This window comes from Hemitrygon akajei, chromosome 9 (genome assembly GCF_048418815.1).
Source record: "Hemitrygon akajei chromosome 9, sHemAka1.3, whole genome shotgun sequence".
NCBI classification, from domain to species: Eukaryota; Metazoa; Chordata; class Chondrichthyes; order Myliobatiformes; family Dasyatidae; genus Hemitrygon; species Hemitrygon akajei.
This window is the reverse complement of record NC_133132.1, coordinates 153996500-154020477: the sequence shown is the minus strand read 5'-3', so window position 1 is coordinate 154020477 and position 23978 is coordinate 153996500. Positions and strand designations below refer to the sequence as shown.

General features: G+C 39.9%; 1 protein-coding gene across 2 annotated transcripts in view; it reads left to right on the top strand.

Annotated features, from left to right (window-relative positions):
- Positions 1–18921, top strand: part of rspo3 (R-spondin 3) — an 89360-nt gene extending 70439 nt beyond the window's left edge. For both annotated transcript variants that reach the window (XM_073057342.1, XM_073057341.1), the window contains one exon: positions 17623–18921. In XM_073057342.1, the coding sequence (XP_072913443.1) occupies positions 17623–17813 (191 nt within the window). In that variant the 3' untranslated portion in view covers positions 17814–18921. The remainder of the gene's footprint in view (positions 1–17622) is intronic.
- Positions 18922–23978: the final 5057 nt, after the last annotated feature.

The window sequence follows — 23978 nt, the reverse complement described above, 5'->3', positions numbered from 1 at the left end:
TCATCATTGAGTAAAGGGGGGAGGGGATAAGCATGAAAGAACTGTAGAGATAAAGAAGCAGAAAGTTGAAAGGGGAGAGAGGCAGAGAGGGATCTGGGATAGGGGGAGGGAATTACCGGAAATTGGAGAATTCCAATGTTGCTTCGTGGTTTCATCCACCTATCACTGATGAGCAAATCCTTCTTCGGGTAACTAGCTCTACTCTGTTGCAATATCGAGCAACCGGCTGGAGAAACTGACCAGCTGGAAGCTGGGCTGGATGGGATCACAGAGAGTATGGCCTGGGTCCACAGTGGTCTAAGTTGTTCATGTGCAGACAAGAGAAACAGTGAGTCAGTTTACAAAGTCAGTGCACTTTGGATTACAGGTTCAAGTTTAATTGTCATTCAACCATAAATATGAATGCAGCCAAACGAAACAGCATTCCTCCAAGGCCAAGCTGCAAGACATGGTACCAACACTCACACAGAGCACAGAAAGCAGACAGTCACAATATACTATATACCGTATATTTAGCCCAAGCCTCTGAGTGTCCTGGCCTGTGACTGATGCTGCTGCAGTCCTCACTCTTCATCGTGCCTTAGTGCAGCCACAGATGAATGCGGAGGAAAAGAGGGCACCATCCAATCAGTTTAATGGCCTGAATAAAAATGACCGCAGGGATTGACCTAGTGCAAATACCACAGTGTGAACGCAAGGGACAGCAGATGCTGGACTGCAGAACAACAAATGAGATGCTGGAAGAACTCCACATCACTTTAAAAACTGCAGCATTCTGCTCAGGGTAAATGAGAACTAGAAGAGTTAGCACCGTGGCAAAAGAACCTGCTGGAGGAACTCAGCGGGTTAGGCAGCAACTAAGGAGGGAAATGGACAGCCGACAGTTCAGATCCAGATGAAGACCCGAAACGACGATGCTCGGTTTCCCTCCACAGATGCAGCTCGACCCTCCGGCATCTTATTTTAACCACAATGTTAACTCTTCTTGTTGGCTCTGAGTAGAAATTTGTAGTTTTTAAAGTGATACAGGGAAAGACCATATACATTGATGAAGGTCCCATTGAAGATTAAGTGAGCACAGAAGTGTCAAAACAGAACACAGCCTGAGAAAGTGTGATGGAAGAGAAAGCAAAAAAGGATGTGGCAGGATAGTAAGTAGTGAAAAGGAGGGGAGAGAATGCAGCTTCAAAGTACATTTATTATCAAAGTTTGTATACAACCCCGTGGAAATTCATCTTCTGCACGGACAGCCACAAAACAAAGAAAACTATGGCACCCATTCAAATAAAAACTTCAACCCCCCCCCCCCCCACTCCCCCGTGCAAAAAAAAAATTGAACAAACGGCAACAAAAACATTAAGGGTTATGGAAAAGGCAGGTTGGTGGAGATGAGTCCATGGCCAGATCAGCCATGGTCTTATTGAATGGCAGAGCAGGCTCGATGGGCCAGGTGGCCTACTCCTGCTCCGATTTCTTATGTTCTTATGTTGTCCCTACGCGCAAAAAAACATATCGTATAAATGGCAATAAGAACATCAAACCCCCCCACTCACATGCAAAAATATAAATCACGCAAACAGCAACAAGAACATCAAAACCCCCCATGCGCAAAAAAATAAAATCACGCAAAAGTCAAAACATCAAACTCCCCCCGTGCAAAAAACAAGTTGCACAAACAACAAAAAGAAAAAAATGAGCGAAAATACGGAATAAAAAACATAAAATCAAAAGAGTCCATATTCTCTCCAGCTCAGTGTTCATCATCTGCAGGCTGCACTGACTCAAAGTCACCCAAAATAACAAAACAGCAACTGAGAAAGGAGCAATCAGGAACTACAGCCCATTCATGTCCTCTGATCTTTGTTAGTAAGATGATATTTAGATAATTAAATTTATTAGTCAAAGCATGGATTATTTGGAAGTCTTGCTAGAACGTGTTGGACTTCAGGTAGAGTGAATCATCACTATAGAAAGTACATGAAAGCACAAGTGGGAATACAGAGATTTACAAAGATGTTGTCAGGCAGGAAAATTATAGTTAAGATCAAAGTCTATGTAGACTGGGATTGTTGTCTTTGGAACAGCAATGAAAATTAATTGAGATGTATAAAATTAGAAGAAGCATAGGGAGGGATAAAGGTCAATTTCCCTTAGCGGGGATGATAGATTTAATTAATTGGTAAGAGCTTCACAGGGTTTTGAAAAAGAAATATTTCATTCATTAAGTAACACACAAAATTCTGCAGATGCTGGAAATACAAATCAACACACACAAAATGCTTATTTGTAAGGCTGCTCACCGAGCCTGCAGACATTTCATCACCAGCCGAGGGTACATCATCAGTTCGCGATCGAGTGTTGTTTCTGCCGCGTGTTCGCATTTATATTGATGCAACTTGTTGTCCTGATTGGTTGGCTTTTGAGCTGGCCACTAGTCTCCACTGGGTCCCAGTCAACTGAGTCTAGCTGAGTGATCTCCGCTGGCCCGTATCCCTGGTTATCAGTCATTGTGAGCATTGGTTCCTCAGGTGACCGCGGCTGTTGTGTATTTTGGGTGCATTTCATTCATTAAGTGTTGGGGGCCTGGAACTCACTGTCTGAAAAGAAAACATCATTACATTTAAAATAGTACTGAGGTGAATAGTTGAAGAGCAATAATGTGCAGGTTCATGAACCAAGAGCATTCATTCTGTTCACTAATAGTCATGACGGATCGAATGGCTTCTTTTCATGCTATAAATTGTTATGCTTCAACAAATAAGATAAATAAATAGGTCAGCAGTTTAACGACATTGGTTGGCGGAACCTTGATAGGCCAAATGGCTTAATTCTACTCCTCTATCTTATCTTCTCAGTCATAATCAAACATGCTGTCACAGAGCTAAGCCTGGCTTTTATCTCTGGATGTAGGTTCTGATTTCTCTGAATTGCTTTCTCTTTCCGTTATCATCTCCAGAACTGCAGCAAATTTCCTACAGCTATAATGTTCCTTCTTTTGTGTTCTCGATCTACAACTCTCCTTACGGTTAACGTACCACTTGACAGCGCCAGTGATCGGAAGATCGGGATTTAGTTGCTGCCACTGTCTGTAAGGAATTTGCACATTTTCCTGTGATTGCTTTGGGTTTCATCTGGGTGCTTCAGTTTCCTCCCACATTCCAGATTCATACAGGTTAGGGGCATGCTATGTGGTCACCAGAAGCATGGAGACACTTGCTGCTGCCCCAGCACATCCATGGACTGGACATAGATGTAAACAACACATTTCAATGTTTCAATGTACATGTGACAAATAAAGCTCATCTGTAATCTTTCATTTTTCTCTCTCTCTAACTGCTCTCATTAAACTTTCAACTGAGTGAGTTCATCTACAGCTTATCCCCATGGCAATCTTTACCTCGGCCTATCAGAGATATGCCTCCTCCAGCAACTTAAAACTTCATTTCACTCTTTTCCAATTCTAAAAAGTGTCCTCAACCTTAAGCCTTATCTCTGTTTCTTTTTACCGTGGATGCCGCCTGACCTGCTGAGTGTTTCCAGCATTTTCTGTTTTAAACACAAGAAATTCTGCGTGTACTGGAAATCCAGAGCAACATACACCAAATGTTGGAGGAACACAGCAGGCCAGGCAGCATCTGTGGAAAGGAATAAGACATCCATGTTTTCAGTCGAGACTCTTCATCGGGACTGGAAAAGAAGGGAGAAGAAGCCAGGAAAAGGTGGTGGTGGGAGGGGAGGGGATGTAGCACAAGCTGGCCAGTGATAAGTGAAGGAGGGCGATGAAATGAGAAATTGGGAGGTGACAGGTAGAAGAGGTAAAGGGCCAAAGAAAGAATCTGATGGGGAAAAGAGGTCGGACGATTGGAGAGAGTGAAGGAAGAGGGACATCAAAGGGATGCGGTGGGCAGGTGATAAGAGATTCTGTTTTGATTTCAGATTTTCAACAACTGCAGCTTTTCAAATTTATCTTCATGGTAAGAACAGGAGGGGCTACGAATCCAGTATGTAACAATAACCACAATGAAAGGAACAGGGTAAAAAGCATCTCAATAGTAGAGAAAAACAGTTAGAAAGTGTTTCAAACTACAGACAAGATAAGATTGAAAGAGTACAGAGAAAATTTACAAGGATGTTGCCAGGACTTGAGGACCTGAGTTATAAGGAAAGTTTGAATAGGTTAGGACTTTATAGATAGATAGATAGATAGATAGATACTTTATTCATCCCCATGGGGAAATTCAACTTTTTTTCCAATGTCCCATACACTTGTTGTAGCAAAACTAATTACATACAATACTTAACTCAGTAAAAAAAATATGATATGCATCTAAATCACTATCTCAAAAAGCATTAATAATAGCTTTTAAAAAGTTCTTAAGTCCTGGCGGTAGAATTGTAAAGCCTAATGGCATTGGGGAGTATTGACCTCTTCATCCTGTCTGAGGAGCATTGCATCGATAGTAACCTGTCGCTGAAACTGCTTCTCTGTCTCTGGATGGTGCTATGTAGAGGATGTTCAGAGTTATCCATAATTGACCGTAGCCTACTCAGCGCCCTTCGCTCAGCTACCGATGTTAAACTCTCCAGTACTTTGCCCACGAGTGTAGAAAACTGAGGGGAGATTTAATAGTGGTATACAAAATTATGAAGAGTATAGATAGGATAAATGCAAGCAGGCATTTTCCACTGAGGTTCGGTGAGACCAGAACAAGTGGTCATGGGTTAAGGGTGAAAGGTGAAATGTTTAAGGAGAACATGAGGGGGAACTTATTCACTCAGGGAATAGTGAGAGTGTGGAACGAGCTGCCGGTGGAAGTGGTAGATATGGGTTTGACTGTAACACTTAGAAGAAATTTGGACAGGTACATGGATAGGAGGGGTATGGAGGGATATGGTCCCAGGTGCAGGTCGATGGGACCTGGCAGATAAACAGTTCAGTATAGACTAGATAGGCTGAAAGTTCTGTTTCAGTGCTATATGACTATTATGATTCAATGACATTGCAAGTTTTGGAGATGGTCATTTAAAACTGAAATATGTGTAGTTATCTTCACAGAGATAGTGAAATTCTGGAATCCTAGAAGTTTACGGATGTGACATCCTTGGGATATTTGATAACGTAGCAGTTATAATTTTGAAAGATTGGGTAATTGAGGGCTGTGGGGAATTTTCCCAATGAGGATGATGTGTGGAGCAGATCAACCATGATCATATTGAATGGTAGGGCAGGTACGAGGGGCCGAGTGGCCTACTCCTTATCCTATTTTCTTACGTCCTTATGCTGCAATTGACTTGAGGCTAGGGCATAGTAATCACTATTCTGAAAATCCATTGAAATTCAGAGCAGTAGCTGCTCTGGAGAAGGAAACTGGGAACTAGAAATTCTACCACATAGCTTAAAGATTTTATCCACCAAGTTATGGAATTTTATCTGGAGACTTATCTGTAAATGCGGTTCAATCACACATTTCCACGCATATGACCCACTGATGCTAAAAAGCCATAGAGCGTGTTTTAAAATATCAATCAACACACATAATAAAGGTAAAGAGCAAAAAATCTACAGATGCTGGAAATCTGAAATAAACCAGAAAGTGCAAGAAGCACTCTGCAGTTCAGGCAACACCTGCAGAAAAAGAAACAGAATTAAAGTGTTTTCATCAGAACTGATCAGTTGTGTTAAATTTTCCTCATAAGTACTTTCTGAACTGCTGAATATTTTGAGTACTTCTACACTCTGCTTAATTAAAGTCAATACCGTGAAATTCTACCAAATGTTACATGATGAAACCCCACCCAGAATTGTTTCAATACTTCACATTTATCTGATGCAAAGGATCTTGAATTAGGCAGAGAATTGAGCCTTCAATCAGCAGCTCTTAGCAAGACTTTTAGCCATCCTATACGGGATTTACCTGGCACCATTTTCCTTCCACAGATGTCATCACCTCTGATGTCATCAAGAAGCACATGATGTCAATGAGATGCCATTTAAGGTCAAATATCATAGAGTCATAGGAGTACTACAGCCCAGAAACTGGCCCTTTGGCCCATCTAGTCCATGCCGGTTTGCTTTTCTAACTAGTCCCATCAACCTGCATCTGGACCATAGCCCTCCATACCCCTCCCATCCATGTACTTTTCCAAACTTCTCTTAAATGCTGCAGTCGAACCTGTATCCACCACTTGGCAGCTTGTTCCACACTTGCACCACTCACTTAGTAAAGAAGTTCCCCCTAAGGTTCTCCTTAAATATTTCACCTTTGAGTTTTAACCTATGATCACTAGTCCTAGTCTCACCTAACCTCTGTGGAAAAAGCCTATTTACATTTACCGTATCTACCGTGCCACCCCGAAGAGGAATACCAGAAGAAATGATGGTTCATATCTTCCTCTTTAAAGGTCTTTACCACGATGGGAGATTAGGCAAAAAAGGTTGCTGTCAAAGCAGATAATGTGGAAGTTGACCTCTGAAGACCTGGGATTCATGTGCAAATTAGAATATCACTCCCCGTCTCGGCACATCAGGCTGCAACGGGTCCACCTCATAACACCATGTTCACACATTGAAGAATTTCCCCCTCAAAGTGAGTGAGTCATTAAACTGGAGTCGCTTGTGCCTGAAGGAAAAGGGAACGCTGCCAAGTTATTTTACATGCTAAAACTGGTGCGCACTTCATAACCTGGCAGAGCTGCTGACACGGATGAACGCATGATCAGAAGCACAGACAGAAAGAAGATCTGGACACGGTGGAATGACCTAAACCCAGTAGGTGTGAAGTACTGGCATACACCAACTCCAGCTTGACACAAATAGGCCAAAGTTGAGTTAGAAGCAAGTCTGCGTACAGCTGGGCTCAATTATCATAACATCAGGCAAACAGAAAAATTACAGCCATCAAAATTACAAACCTCTAGTGACAAAGAAAGTTAGAGCTATGATGCTCGCAGAACCAGTATTGATAAAGGTGGCTGTACACTATTTTATTCACTTTTTTATTTAAAGTGTAATAGCCATAGCTTCGTACAGACTTCCTACTTGAAGCTAGGAAAGCAGGAGGCTTGGGTCAAAGGAGTGGGTGTGCTCTATCTGCCTAATGATTAGGTGGGAGTCACTAAGGCACCAGGAAGTGCCAGAGTACTCTAATTTTGTCATGAACTTCCACTGTGTTATTTCTGGCGCCTGCCTGAAGTGGGCCCCAGTAATGTAAATCTGTGAAGAAGTATCTCAGAGACCTCTGCACCCACACTTCCCGCAACAACGTCAGCTAAAGAGGAAAGGCTTAGCATGCTGATTCCAGGGCAGCTGTTTCAATGCTATTAGCCTTAGAAGATGGGTTGTTTGCCAGGGAAGATCTATTTTTACAGTTTGGGATAAAAATCTGCTCCCTTTGCACAAACTGAAGGAGATTGTGTCTTGCACTGTGTCACGCTTCCTCTGGTTTCTGATTGCAGTGTATTTTGAGACGGATCAGGGGAAGTAACAGTCACCCCTTTCATGGATACCAGAAATATTGTTCCCAGTCAATTGAGAGACACATTTATCTATTTCTTTACCATGCAGTACAGTCTTTCTCGCCATTATATCAAGGTCAGTCCAGTTATCCTCCTCCAGCAGCTCCTTCACACCTAAATCTGTTTTCCTTCTTCCTCTCTCAAATTCTTGGCACTATAGCATTAACCTCTTAAACCAACATCCTTTGAAGCAGATTACAGGTGATCTGGACCCCTGCTTGGGGTGTACTTGCCGCACTAACCACTGCACAGCAGCACTGACTGATACAAGGGAGGTGTGACAATGACACGTGCTTTGCACATCCATTCAGTGGAATCTCTAGAGGTTACAGAATGATGCGGAAAACAAAAAAACAAATCCAGCGAGCAGCAGTTCTGGGGGTGAAAATATCTTGTTAGTGAGAGCGGTCAGAGGAGAATGGTTAGGCTGATTCAAGCTGAACAGGAAGGCGGCAGTAACTCAACTAACCACATGTTACAACAGTGGTGTGCAGAAAAGTATCTCTTAATGCACAACACATCGAACCTTGAAGTGGATGGGCTACAGCAGCAGAGGAAGACGACACCAGGTTGAAAGGTGTTAAAGTGGCCATTGAGTGTATATTCATTTAAAGATTCATCAAGATGAATGACAGTGGTCCCACCACAATACATCAATATAAATCTTCTGGTATTTTCTAGGCCTTTAGTTATGGCTCCCACTCTAATGGCTTTAAAATTGTTAAAGACCTGGAAGGTGGCTTAGGAAAATCAGTTATTTATTACTTGAGGCTTTATGACATGGAGATTAGGTCAGGGGACATAACATCTTGGCCTTGTGATATGGAGTATAGGCTTCTAATTATGCCTGGACAATATCAGGAAAAGGCCAGATCTGTAGACTAACCAACAACTTGTGAAGAATTTGCATGAACTCCACATTAAAATAATGCATTCGTATTTGCGATAAGAAATATGAAAGGATAAGTAAGATACAGAGAAAGATAGTAAAGATAGATTAGAACAAAAACAGCACAGGTGAGGAAAAGGATTTTTCTTTAATTGCAGATTTTTAACTGTTTGCTAGATTATTAGAATCATTAAATCATAGATGCTATTAAGAAAATTTAGGAGCACTTTTTTTCTTGAATGTCAGAAATCCATGTGGTGAAAGTAGACATCCAGAATGTTGTCAGGGTATATTTAAGTGGGATTTTGATGTAATTGCGTTCCCATGCACCTGGCCAGTCAGATGATTGGAGGAAAATTGTGTTGGAGCAATAGCGGGAAATACTATGTGATGGATATTCACTGTCCTTGGCTCTGGGGGTGTAAGGGCTTATTACCAAGCTCAGCTTTCTAATTCAGCAGCTAACTCTTCCTGGGGCCAAAGAGTTGTTTTGGAGTGAGTTAATGTTCTTTGCTCAGCCTCTTGTTGTAAACAAGTAAACAACAGGGCCCATTATTCAATAGAAAACAATGGGGTCCACCTTCAGCTGAATTAAACAATGCATTGACAAATATAACTGAAAAAAAATCACATGTGTGTGATGTCACCAAACAGCAAAAAAACAGTACAAATATTAGAGAGCAGTGTTGTTAGGAATGGTCAAGAAATGACAAGAAGGCTGACAAAAAGACAGGATAACTAGAATCCATTCTTTTACCTTCAATTTGTGACGGACAATTCATTCATCTGCAACTCATTGGTATGTCTTTTTAGATTACAGGAATTGTACCTGTGTTTTGGAAATCCTTGTGAGACACGTGGCCAAGTGGTTAAGGCGTTGGACTAGTGATCTGAAGGTTGTGAGTTCAAGCCCCAGCCGAGGCAGTGTGTTGTATCCTTGAGCAAGGCACTTAACCAGTCCACCCAGCTGAAAATGTGTACCGGCAAAATGCTGGGGATTAACCTCGCGATAGATTGGTGTCCTATCCGGGGGAAAGGGGGGGGGGGGCGTAATCTCGTAGTCTCAGTCGCTTCACGCCATGGAAACCGGCATAAGCACCGGGCTGTGCAAGAGGGGATGGTCGGAGGCTCAGAGGTTCGATGGACTCGGTGGGGGCGCTTTCCGACGGAGCTTTCATTGTGTGCTGTGTCTGCGAGGTTGAGTCCGGCGGCGCCTTGGAAGTCCATAGCGGGGGTATTCCCTTCTGCCATCTGCCTTCCCTTCTGCCGTGGGATGACGAGTCTATCAGGACTCTGAGGACTTGTGGAAACTGTGTGGTGGTTTCTTTCGAACTTATAGTCTTTTAACATCTTTGGTCTATTTTTACTGTGCCCATGGTCTGTTTTTTTTTAATCAATTATGGTATTGTCTGCACTGTTGTAACTATATGTTAACTATAACTATATGGTTTTGTGTAGGTCTTGGAGCTTTAGTTTTTGGTTTGTTGGGTGGTAGAGTTGATCTGACTTGGTGTGTCTGGGTAGTCTTGTTTTGTCTGATGGGTTTGGAGCTCCTTTCTGGGGAACGCGCTAAGATGATAGCACAATATTAATACGCAGCAGCCTCTCTGGACTCTGTATTTGGGAATTGCCAAACGTTATGTGAATTTTCTGGTGTATTCTGTTTTGTCGTGTGCTTTTGTGATATAATTCTGGAGGAATATTGTCTCATTTTTTTTAACTGCATTACATTTGTGGTTTCTAAATGACAATAAACTGAAACTGAACTGATGAGCCTATAAGGCTCAGGACAGACTTTAACTTTTAGAGATCCTCTGTGAGCTTTAAGTATGTTTTAAGAATTTTACCTAAATTTAAACATGTCTCTAAAAATAAATGAACTACGTTTAAGCTACTTTGTTAGCAAGTATCACCTCCTTGATAGGAAGGGGGTGCCGAATGCTCAAACAGTGGGAATTAGCAGCTAAACTTACCATTGGGGATAAACAGGGAAGTGATCTAGCATTTGAAAAGTTGGTGGGTCTCTTGAGGGTATCCTTAGCTATCTATATTAGATAGTGCTTAAGACCTTCATCTGAGTTCTGAACTTCACCAAAAGCAAGCTCAATACCATCATAGCTGGGCATGGTAATGTTTTCTAATGACTGCTGAAGAAGCCTCAGCAAATATTTGCAGCATGTTCTGTAAAATGCAATCACTCCGCAGTGAGTTTGCTGATAGGTGAAGGAGTCAATGACTACGAGGAGGATAGACGCCAGTCAAACATATTACTTTAACTAGATGATATTGAACTTGTTGACTGTAGTTTAGAACTGGAGAGTGTTTTATTACAATCAGGGTAGATTTATTATCAAAATATGTATGTCACCACAGCAACATACACAAAATGTTGGAGGAACTCAGAAGGCTAGGCAGCATCTATAGAAAGGAATAAAGAGTCTCATTTCAGGCCAAGACCTTTCATCAGATACATTTTCCTGCAAAGAGATACAACAGAATCAATGAAAAACTAACAAAGACTGACAACCAATGTGAACGGATGGGTTAGTAGGTTTGCTGATGACACAAAGGGAGGAGGTGTTGTGGATAGTGTGGAGGGCTGTCAGAGGTTACAGAGGGACATTGATAGGATGCAAAACTGGGCTGAGAAGTGGCAGATGGAGTTCAACCCAGATAAGTGTGAAGTGGTTCATTTTGGTAGGTCAAATATGATGGCAGAATATAGTATTAATAGTAAGACTCTTGGCTGTGTGGAGGATCAGAGGGATCTTGGGGTCCGAGTCCATAGGACACTCAAAGCTGCTGCGCAGGTTGACTCTGTGGTTAAGAAGGCGTACAGTGTATTGGCCTTCATCAATCATGGAATTGAATTTAGGAGCTGAGAGGTAATGTTGCAGCTATATAGGACCCTGTTCAGACCCCACTTGGAGTACAGGTTTCCCCCGCTATTCGAAGGTAAAGCGTTCCTATGAAATGGTTCGTAAGCCAGAATGTCGTAAAATGAAGAAGCAATTACCATTTATTTATATGGGAAAAATTTGTAAGCGTTCGCAGACCCAAATAACCTACCAAATCATGCCAAATAACACATAAAACCTAAAATAATAGTAATATATAGTAAAAGCCGGAATGATCTGATAAATACACAGCCTATATAAAGTAGGAATACTTCTCTGCAATTATTGCAGCACTGTCCACCGTAAAGAAAATCTCATACAAGCGCTCTCGGCAGCACTCGTGGCAAAAACACTCGGCGCAAGCACTCTCGGCAGAAGCAGTCTTTCCAGTAACCTTTAGGCTATGAAGCTGCCAAATCAAACCAAATAACACATAAAAATACACAGCCTATGTAAAGTCTTGATTTGACCACAGCATCTGCAGTGTACTTTGTTTACTATATAAAGTAGTAATGTACGTCCAGCCAAGTATCACTTACCGGAATCGGGAAGATAGTGAGCACACTGATGATGGTGTGTTAGGCTGAGTCGGAGGTTGGGATGGTGGGAGGTAGAGGAGACTCGGGTGTCATCTCATCATCGTCTGTTTCCATCAGGGCAGGCAGGTCACCTTCTTCTATGTCTGCTTGCCTCGATGTTGAAGGTCGAGGTTCGTCGTCTGCTGTGGCTGATGTGGAAGGCTTGAAAAACGACAGTATGCTTGACCGCTTAGCCTCGCGCATTTTTCTACCATACAGCTCTTTGTAAGCACTCAAACCATCCTGCAAATAAGCCCTAAACCCATGTACCCTTTCAAAATTAAAGTCATACTTTTCTGCAATCATTGCAGAGCTGTCAATCGCAGCGAAAATCTCACACAATTGCTACATGTTCAGTTCCTGGACCACTACTTTCAGTAGTGACTTCACGTTCACTACTGCGTTCGGTTTCAATTGTTATCCTTTCCTTTTCATCAGCTCTTCATCCATCAGTTCTTGGTCATGGGATGCCAAAACCTCTTCAACATCATCTTCATCAGCTTCCACAAACCCTTAGCCAAACTCACTTTATCCTTACTTTGTTCACCACGATCGAAACGCTTAATTATGTCTAGTTTTACACTAAGTGTAACACCCCTACACGCACTTTTAGGCTTTTCCGATACCTTAGAACTCATCTTGCTAATGGATGCACAAAATAAATCGACATAAAGCACAGATGCTCACGGGCACGTGTTTAAGCAATGCCGGCTAGAATGCAGTTCCGGGACAGGAGCTTGGCCGCTCGGGGTGCGCGCTGCCTTTTTTTGCGCGCTGTCTTTTCTCGTAACAGTGAAACCACCTTCTGTTAGCGAAAACAGGTAACTAAGGTAACTAATGTAGGTCTTTCATAACAGCGAGGTGTCGTAAAGCAAACGTTCAAAAAACGGGGGACAGCTGTACTGTGCTCAGTTCTGATCGCCTCACTACAGGAAGGATGTGGAAGCCATAGAAAGGGTGCAGAGGAGATTTACAAGGATGTTGCCTGGATTGGGTAGCATGCCTTATGAGAACAGGTTGAGTTACTTGGACTTTTCTCCTTGGAGCAAAGGAGGATAAGAGGTGACCTGATAGAGGTGTACAAGATGATGAGAGGCATTGATCGTGTGGATAGTCAGAGGCTTTTTCCCAGGGCTGAGATGGTTGCAACAAGATGACAAAGATTTAAGGTGCTGGGGAATAGGTACAGAGGAGATGTCAGGGGTAAGGATAAGTTTTTTACTCGGAGAGTAGTGTGTGTGTGGAATGGGCAGCTGGCAACGGTGGTGGAGGCGGATACGATAGGGTCATTTAAGAGACTTTTGGATAGGTACATGGAGCTTAGTAAAATAGAGGGTATAGGTAAGCCTAATTTCTAAGGTAGGGACATGTTCGGCACAAATTTGTGGGCTGAAGGTTTTCTATGTTTTTATGTTTCTAAAACAAGACAAACTGTGCTAGATAGATAGATGGAAAGGTAAAAAGATGGATGAATGAATGGAAAGTCAGGCAATAAGCCACACACTACTGGCCTATCCAGGTAGGTGGTGATATGAATTTATAATATGCTGCTCCAGCCGAGCTTTCGATCATATGGAAACCACCAGAATAGTGAAGGTGATGAAGCTAGTAACAGCAGGCAATCAATTAGCAAAGAGAGAGGGTAAAATGCACATTGTTGAAGATGATTTGAATAACACTGACTCCATCACCTATGGACTCATTTTCAAGGAATCTACTAAGCATTTTCTTAACACTATTCACTCAGTTTTTATATTATTTCCACAATTTGTTTTCTTTTGCATGTTGTTTGTTTGGCAGTCTTCTGTTATGTATAGTTTTTCATAAATTCTATTTTTCTTTATTTTCCTGTGGTGCCTGCACGAAAATTGAATCTCAGGGTAATATATGGTGACAAGCAGCTACTTTGATAATAAATTTACTTTGAACTTGCCATTTACCATCTGGGTGTTGTTCAAATCTTGTTGCTTATTACCTATGGAATTTTTAATGGAGCTCTATTATGTCGCTATTAACCTTCTGATCTTATGATGGAGAGAAGAACTTGGATGAAAATTGTTGTCTTTTGAACAATGCCTTGAGAAATTCCTTCTACAATGTCTTGGGCTGAGATGGTTGAGCCTCCATTCAATACAGCCATGATTTTCTGTGTACCCGGCCAATGATGCCTTGATATATCAAGGACAATTGCTTCTGGCTCATGTCTGGTGTGTAAAGGAAGGAAGGAAGGTTAGAGGTAAATTGAAGTTGGGTTGAAAGAGATGAGGCCAGGCATTGCAGAACAAATGAAGTAGGTGAGGAGATGCAAGGAGAAAAGGAAAAAAAGACAGGGATTGGAAACATGAGAAAATCAGCAGGAGCTGGAAATCCTGGCAACACACATAAAATACTGGAGGCAGCATCTATGCAAAAGAGTACAGTCAATGTTTCAGCTGAAACCCTTCAGCAGGACTGGAGAAAAAAAGATGCAGAGCAGATTTTAAAGGTGGGGAGAAGGGAGGGAGAAACACAAGGTGTTAAGTGAAACTGGGAGGGGGAGAGGTGACATAAAGAGCTGGGAAGTTGATTGGTGAAAGATACAGGGCTGCTCCCCTTTTTCTTTCTTCCATGGCTCTCTGTCCTCTCCTATTAGATTCCCCCTTCTTCAGCCCTGTATCTCTTTCTCCAATCAACTTCCCAGCTCTTTACTTCACCCCCCCACCCCCCTATTTTCACCTATTACCTTGTGCTTCTCCATTCCCTCCTCCCACCTTTTAAATCTATTCCTCATCTTTTGTTTGGTCCAGCCCTGCTGAGGGGTTTTGGCCCAAAACGTCGACTGTGCTCTTTTCCATTGGTGCTGCTTGGCCTGCTGAGATCTCCAGCATTTTGTGTGTTACAGGGATTGCAGATAGGATATGGAAAAGGATAATCATACAAATCATAGAAAGGATGAACAATGAGGAAAGAGTGCAATAAACTGAAAATGACATTTAAATGAGTGAAAATGTTAATTACAATGTTGTAGAATTAATAGATACTATCAAACCAATCTCTGTACTCTGAGCACGGGAGGATTTCAGATGCCAATAAGCACCTGACCATTAATACGATGACTGAAGTTACTAGCTTCTGGCAACTTCTGATCATAATAGAGGGTTTTTGAAATAATTCAATGAAGACAAAGGAGGAGAGGGCAAATGTTCACCGAGTCTGCTCCAGTAAATTACAATAACTGAACAGACTGAAAAGGGAATTTAGACAAAGTGCTATCCTCTTGAGCAAGAAATTTGGCTGATTTCCCTCAACTCTAGCCCAGAAACATTGTGGCCAAGTCTAATGTCACTACATACATAATCAGAAATTCCCTCTTGCTATGACTAAGAATCAAATTGGAAATTCGAAACAGAGATTACAAGTCTTTTTATGACAAAAAGTTGCAAGGATTACCAAACCAAAGTAAATCATGCTGTAATTAAATACCAGAATATTACTGAAGGTCAGAATGGCCGACTCCCATTTCTTCATTTCACATTTAAGGTGGAATGAGATACTTTCATCAGCTCTCTGATTTCAGTAATACCAGCTTTCCTTCTGTGTGATCGAATAGACTCACACTTGAAAATTAGATCTCCATGAGAAATAACACGTCGTGAGGAACACATGATCTCATTGAAACCTATTGAATATTGAAAGGCCTGAAGAGAGTGGATGTGGAGAGGATCCACTGGACGAGCCTATGACCAGGTGGCACTGCCTCAGAATAGAAGGATGTCCCCTTAGAATAGAAATGAGGAGGAATTTCTTTAGGGTGGTGAATCTGTGGAATTCATTGCCACAGACAGCTGTGGTGGCCAAGACATTGGGTATATTTACCCAACGAATTGGCCAATAAGTTCTTGACTAATAAAGGCATCAAAGTTACAGGGAGAAGGCAGGAGATTGGAGTTGAGAGGGATAATAAAACAGTCATGATGGAATGGCAGAGCAGACTTGATGGGCTGAATGGCCTAATTTGCTCCTATATCTTATGGAGAAGAACACTGGAATGGTGGGAGGCTGGTTATTGGGCATCTGACTCCAAACACACATGCGCTTTTCTTGTGCAAACTGCGGCCTTCATTTGGTTATGCTCTTGGTGCTTCTTGGAGCATTTCTGATAGTTTATTCACTGGTACAGCTGTGCAAAAATAAGCTTTGAGCCACAGAATGGAAGCAGTATTGAAATGTTGCAGGAATTTGTAGCTGTTTCACAATAACTCTGATGGAGAAATAGTTTGAGGAGACAGAATGGAAATGGAAAGGAAGAAAGGAAAAAGGAAGCTGCTGATAAGATTCAAATGGAGGACAAGGACATATCGGCTATGACTATAAACCTTCCCCTTTATCTTGACTGTTCTAAATAGTTTGCAGTATGCTAAAAGTCAGAAGTGCAATGATCTCCGGGTCCTTTTATCATTAATGACTAAGAAATGCCAAATCCCACCCGAGGGCCTCAGGATGCGCCACTCATTGTGTTTGGCATTTCTTCCCCTTTTTCTGTCGTGCAGCTGTGAAATGTAATATCATCATTATACAAAAATGTCAAACAATAACTAGCTATGTCTGAGTTTCCTTCATTGTTGAGTAATTATCAAGGTATTTTGGTTTCTTTACCGTGGGACATGGGTTAAAATTCATATTTTTTTATTAAAATGACCAGACAGCTGCTAATTTGCACAACATATGAATTACATTTGCAAACAATTGTCTTACAACACAAAAAAAGTTTCATTTCAGCAGAAAGTGTGAATATTTGTTGTTAATTACTCTCTTGCATATCTTCCATCCTTGAAGAAGCATAAGCATTAGCTTATTAGAAATGGACTAAAGCCATTTCTGTCGCAGTTCTTGATCCAACCACCAGAAGACTACAATCAATAATAATTGTAAACCAGGGAGAATGTAACAAGTTACTTACTTAGGATGTTGAAAATAATGTTAAATTGCCCATTTGTTAATATACTTTCTAATTAGTTATGTTGTTCAGTGGCTGAGCCCATTCAATACTTAAATTGTGTGAAGGTGATTTCACGTTCCCCCCCCCCCCAAAAGCCTCATTTAAATGGTGTCTCCTTAATCCATTTGACTCAATAACTGTCTCTGAACCCAAACAAATACATTTATCACATTAAACCTGGTTAGTTTTGAGATGAAATAGTCTTCCTCCACTGAAAGGATTGTGAATCTTCAGCAACACACACAAAATGCTGGAGGAACTCAGCAGGTCAGGCAGCATCTATGGAGATGAATAAACAGCTGACAAAGAAGGAGAATCTTAGCCCGAAACATAGACTATCTATTCATTTCTATAGTTGCTGCCTGACCCGCTGAGTCCTCCAGCAGTTTGTGTGTGTTACTGTGTGGATTTCCAGAACCTGCAGACTTCTTTGTGTTTGTGAATCTTTTGATGTCTCTTAAATTTTCAAGCTAGAGAATTGATAGACTTTTTATTTAATATGAATGGAATGAGAAGAGTTGGAGATAGTGTGGGAAGGTGAAAAAGAGGTAGAATGTAAAGCCAGAATCTCTTTGATTGACATCACAAAATTGTATAGAAACCCTGTACCACTTCAATTTATTATGTGTTCATGTAAAATTTCATGCTCTCTAAATGCATTCTTTCTTCATGATGTTAATAGAGCAGTTTCTTAATGGTTTGATAACAGGATGTATGGATCATGAATTCCCTCTTTCAATACTAATCCATGCACTTTTATTTTAGGAAATAAGGGTAAAGAGCTAAAGAAACCAGAGAAAGAAATGACACAAGACAAACAAGGCAAAGGTAGCAGAAGAGGCAAAGAAAATAAAAGAAATAAAGAAGGACGAGTAAGGAAAGAAAGACCTGAAAACAAAAGGAGGAGGGGGCCGAATAAGAAACAGGTCCACACAACCGTGAGCACTGTTCCATAAACCTCACCTGGTTACTGAGAGATTTCTGATGCTGCTATGTATTAACAAGCTAACCTATAGAGGTGCACTGTATTATGGATCCATCGCTGGACTCCTATTTCTAATCCATATTCCTGGTCTTTGTGGACATTGCTAATCATTTCAAGGACTACAGTTGAAGCTGAAAGTGTAGATATACTTAAGTTTATACAATATTATCCATAATTAACCTCTGCCCTGCGAAATAAATTAGAACTCCAGATGATTAGCACAACAAATATCATGACTAGCCCTTTAAGGGTTAAAAAAACAGCCAATTATGCTGAGAAAAACTATTACATTTAAGAGATAATCTTTAGCTTCTGCGCTGGAGGCTCCTCATCAAATGTGATATGCAGATGTGCATGTACTGGTTTCTGTATAAAATGACAACAGGATACTGTTTTTTTTTCTTTTAATTATTAACAGATTGCTGCCTTGTAATATAGAGGAATGTAATAAATGTCATTTGAAGCCCAGAAAACCAACTGTTACTTTTCTTTTAAAATATTGTTTTTAAGTTTGTTTATGACCTCTGTAAGAAACAGTGGACACACCTAAGCAAGTGTCTTTGTTGTCAACAGATGCCACTAAACTGCTTAAAAGCACCTGTATTTCAAATAAAAAAATATATTTCCTGTACTGAGTCCTCAGAGTATATGTTCATGATGTGGAATACTTTCTATATGTAGCATTGCAGCATATATTTTGGGGATTTATTATTTATTTACTAGTTTATTGCATGTGCTTTGGGAGCATGTAGATGAACATAAGTGTTCATCACGCTGATCTAACTACAGTGGATTCCAGTTACGGTAATTGGGACACATCAGGACCAAATTTGGCCCAATTAAGCAGCTGCCCCAATTAGCCAAAGTTTCATGAAGACGTAATAAGGTATAAAAAGACAAATCACTGTTTAACTGAGTTAAAAAATGTCTTTAACTGAAATACAGAACAAATTAAACACTACAAATACTACTGCAGTACTACAAAATTATGTATTAGTTTGTAATAGTTATTGACGGAGGAATTCAACTAGTGTATGCTGCCAGGTTCTTTTATTTGCTGTAAATTAAAATAAATCATTGCAGGTAACTAGGGTAATTTTTTTTTGGCTAATGCCAAATCTTTTCAGAGTGACCTGGCAAGGATGTGAAGATTTTTTGAAGTCAAAAAGAAAATTATTAAAATTCCCTGCTTCTCGAATGGGTGTCCATAAGCCCAAATAGATAACATAGCTCGAGCACACACAATTAAGCTGCTTATAGACTGTTTACTCTAAGAACGGTGTAGCATCTAATGGCCAGCACAAGAACATGTGACTGACGTGCACTGTCTCCTGTCCCAATTAGGCGACATAGTACCCCAAATAAACAAAGGGAATCCCAGCTAGTTTCTCAATTAGTTTTTGATCTAATTGTCCCAAGTAAGTGGCTGCCCCAATTAACCAATCATCTAATTAATCAGAATCCACTGTAACGATTCCCAGTGAGGATTTTTAAAAGCCAAGTAGAATGCACGTATTTGCCAATATTGTTTTGTTTGTGTATTTCAGCCTTTTCTCAATTGGCATTTTGTTTTTAACTGAAAAAATAGAAAAACACAAATCAAAATTATAAAGGAAAATAATCAATGTTTTGAAATAATCCATGACAATTAACTGCAGATGTTTATTTCTCAGTTGAAAACACATTGTATTAATATTGATAACATTGCTGTTTTAATATGAAATTCTGAGATGCTGCTTTAAATGAAAGTATTTTAAATATCAACAGAATCATTTTATATCAACTAATGAATCATTTATTTCTAATACAGCAATGTACCATGTCATTCTCATATGAATATATCTCACTTTTACAGTTTCCAATGGAGTATGGGGAAAAGACAGCATTCTATGTACAGCTAAAACATTGATGGGGAACAAAATTACCAAACGATAATCAATGTGTTTTTTAAATTCTTGTTTTACAAAAAAAAAGGGAACTAAGACTTGGAGATGCTGGTTGATCCCATCCACTGAATTTAATGGAAAAACTGTCAACACCTTAACATTGCTAAAAAGAAGCAAACCATAAACTTTCACCATGAAATAAGAGAGATGGCCAATTTTCTCCATTCTCTCCTATATATATTTTTATTACAAGAAATAAATAGATTATTTTAATTCAATAAAATAGATGTTTCTTAATCCAGAAGTTATTTGCTTAAGTATACTGCACAGTGGTGAAAAAATTCTTCTTGATTTTAGTTTTTTCACTTCAACCACAAACGTCAGTACGATTACATCAGCACGGTTACATCAGCTCCCAAATATCTCATCTTCAAGGGGCAAGTCTTCACTTATGCACGAGTGACTCTATCCAAAACAAAATCTAGTCCGACATCAATTTTGTTCAAAACATATATAGAAGATCTCTGTCTCTCACATGTAAATCTCAAACAACCATATAGACAGGCAGGTGCACACAGCCACAAACACATGTCCATACAAAGGAGCATTAACTATCCTACTAAAGTTAAAGAGTAAACGTACTAAAGTATATGGTCACATATACCTGGGTCCCTTACCAGCTATCAGCTAGACCAGACCAGAATTATTAGATTTTGAGTACTTAATTTACCAAGTATCACCACTGATTTAAACATTGAGTTTTCCACAAAATGTAGGATTACTGTCTCATTTAAACTTGTTTTATTTTTATCATTATCTCCCATGCTTCCTTTTTATCTAGAAAAAGTGTGCCTTTAATATTTTATTATTTTATTTTAAACATTTAAATCTACTTTTATCATTTACCTTAAATCTATTTTAGGACACTTATTTTGCGCCATTCACAATTCATATGTTTATATAACCATGACTTCCATTAAAAGTTTCCATGAAGATTTCTTGTGGAGCAGGTCAGAAAAGAATGTTATTTTCATCCTTCTAGTATGTAGCTGAATTGATACATTTGTATGGCTGATGCAGATTTTGTTATTTATTGCAATCTGTGCTTAAGAATAAAGGAGGAAAGAAATCCAAACAATGTTTCAAGAAACCTCTATAAAATAAAATTTACAATTTGTTTCTTTCTTCTTACTTGGCAATTACCTCAGTTTGTTACCAAACAAATAATAATGTGGCAGCCTACAGAGAAGAAGTCTTCACCCTGACACAGTGGTATCAAGGAAACAACCTCTCCCACAATGTGGCAAAAACAAAGGAGCTGGTTCTGGACTACAGGAGGAATGGAGACAGGCTAACCCCAATTGACATCAATGGATTTGGGGTTGAGAGAGTAAACAACTTTAAGTTCCTCAGCACACGCATCACTGAGGATCCCACATGGTCTGTTGTGTGGTGAAAAAGCACAACAGTGCCTCTTTCACATCAGACAGTTGAAGAAGTTAGGTATGGGCTCCCAAATCCTAAAAACTTTCTACAGGGGCACGATTGAGAGCCTCCTGACTGGCTGCATCACTGCCTGGTATGAGAACTGTATTTCCTTCAATCACAGGACTCTGCAGAGAGTGGTGCAAACAGCCCAGCACATCTGTTGATGTGAACTTCCCACTATTCAGGACATTTACAAAGACAGGTGTGTAAAAAGGACCCAGAGGATCATTGGAGACTCGAGTCACCCCAACCACAAACTGTTCCAGCTGCTACCATCCGGGAAACAGTACCGCAGCATAAAAGCCAGGACCAACAGGCTCTGGGACAGATTCTTATTTCCATGTTATATTGACTGTCCTATTGTACATACTATTTTCTGTGTTATAAATTACTATAATTGTACATTGCACATTTAGACGGAGACCTAACATAAAGCTTTTTACTCATGTATATGAAGGATGTAAGTAATAAAGTCAATTCCATTCATATTGAAAAATCTCTCATTTTCTCTGATCTTTTACCTACAATAATAACCAATTTAATTTTATTTTTGATTTTGTCAAATCTTAACATGCTTTTAATGTTTCTCCCCACCACCAAATTTGAGTAAAGTTTCTTATCTAACCTTTAATATAACATTCTAAATCCAATCCTAAATTAGTTCCACCATGTTATCTGCCTCTATATAAAAAAAATGCATTCTCCATTAATGCCCTTGGTGTTTGTTAAATTTTACTATTGAAGTTTCATACTTATTAATTTCAGAGTATACAATGGAGGCTAGCTAGCCCAGGTTGTGCTCCTTCTACTGTTTCAGTGAATATAGTTCAATTTTCATCTGTTGCCCTTCCCCATATCATCTGCTCATTATTCATTTGCGTTATAAATGGTGTTATAATCTCAGCTTCAATAACCCTATGTAAAAAAGTGACATATGCTTACAACACTTTAAAAATTTACTTCCATTTATTATTAATGAAAATTATTAACATGCAACATGCATCTATCCTATAAAGTTCTTAAAAAATATTTTGCAGCATAGGATAACTCAGGTGCCACAGCAGTGACCTGAACACTAATATTTGGTGTGATTTTTGGCTGCATTGCTGAGGTAGTGCTGGATTAACATAGATACTGTTTGATCTGTGACCTATGCTTTGTCTACTATGTGCATAAACACATAATACCTTGAATGTTATCTTGCTATCTTGGATGTTAGCATGGTAGCTATCCCCAATGTCCTGATTAGCATTACAAAAACAGAATATCTTCACATTTTCGATTTGCTGCCCAAGGGAGCCTGATCATGTGAATTGACTGTTTCATTTCTTAAGTTACAATAGTAGTTAAAATTCTGTAGCACTTTATATGCTCTATAGTGTTTAAGCAAATATTTTAATACATTGAACATGTTGCTTTACATTGTCTTAAAATGGTGCTTTGCATTCAGTGCAGATCTCAAATAGTACCCAAGGCAATTCTCCTAATGATGCAATGGAAACAGAGTTATAATGCCCTAATATACAGTACGTGAATTCAGGACAGTTATCTAAAATTTAGCATAGAAATTTGGCACCAATCCTGGAAATTTGAAAAACCACACAGGAAGTAAGGATTTTATGAAATTGATATCAAGGTCACCAACATTTAATGCCCACCATAATTTCCATTGAGAGTGTGGTAGTGAATACTGCAGTCTTTCAGGCAAAGACAATCCCAAAATGTTATCAGGAGAGTGTTCCAGGATTCAAAAACAGCACCAATAAGGATTAGTGAAATAACTGCATTCAGATAAGATGGTGCCATTCAGATGGGAACCTGTAGGAGGCGATGTTACCTTGCACTTGTTGCCTTTGTATTTGTAATGGAAAAAATTGTGGATTTGGTACAGTATGTGCTTTTAGCATCGGCTGGTGGTGCAGTGGCAATTAATGAAAATTATTGGGGATATACCATATAAAGAAAGAACAAGAATCAGAATCATGTTTAATATCACCGACACACGTCACGAAATTTGTTAACTTAGTGGCAGCAGTACAATGGAATACATGATATAGAAAAAGCTGTGAATTAGTCAATGTATATTAAATTGTTAAATAAGTAGTGCAAAAACAAATATTAAAAAGAGCAATGAGGTAGTGTTCATGGGTTCAATATCCATTTAGAAATCGGATGGCAGAGGGAAGAAGCTGGTCCTGAATCACTGAGTGGGCCTTCAGACTTCTGTATCTCCTTCCTGACGGTAACAATGAGAAGACGGCATGCCCTGGGTGGTGGGGGTCCTTAATGATGAACACCACCTTTCTGAGGCACAGCTCCCTAAACAGGATATGGTGGCAGCTCATACCCATGATGGAGCTGACTACCGTAGATTCCGGATTTTAAGCCACTATTTTTTCCCCACATTTTGATCAGCTTTGAACACTGCGGCCTTTACTACGGTGCGGCTAATGCATGATTTTTTTTCATGCCGCCAAAAACATTTTGCCTCGTAACAGTAGACCAATAAAATTGATGAGTAGTTCACAGAGGTCCAATGAAATTGTACGATAAATCAAGCGCACTTTCACAATTAAATTATTGTAAATCAGTCATTTGTACTCACCCTCATCAACATGGAAAACACTCGAAGAAAAGCATTGTGCTGCCTTTATGGCAGTTATTTAGTTTATAATATTTTCGCTTAGTAATTCATTTGTTAGTATGTTTTCTGTAATACAGCCCGGAATGCTAGACGTCACATCTGGTTTCGCCGCGTCTTG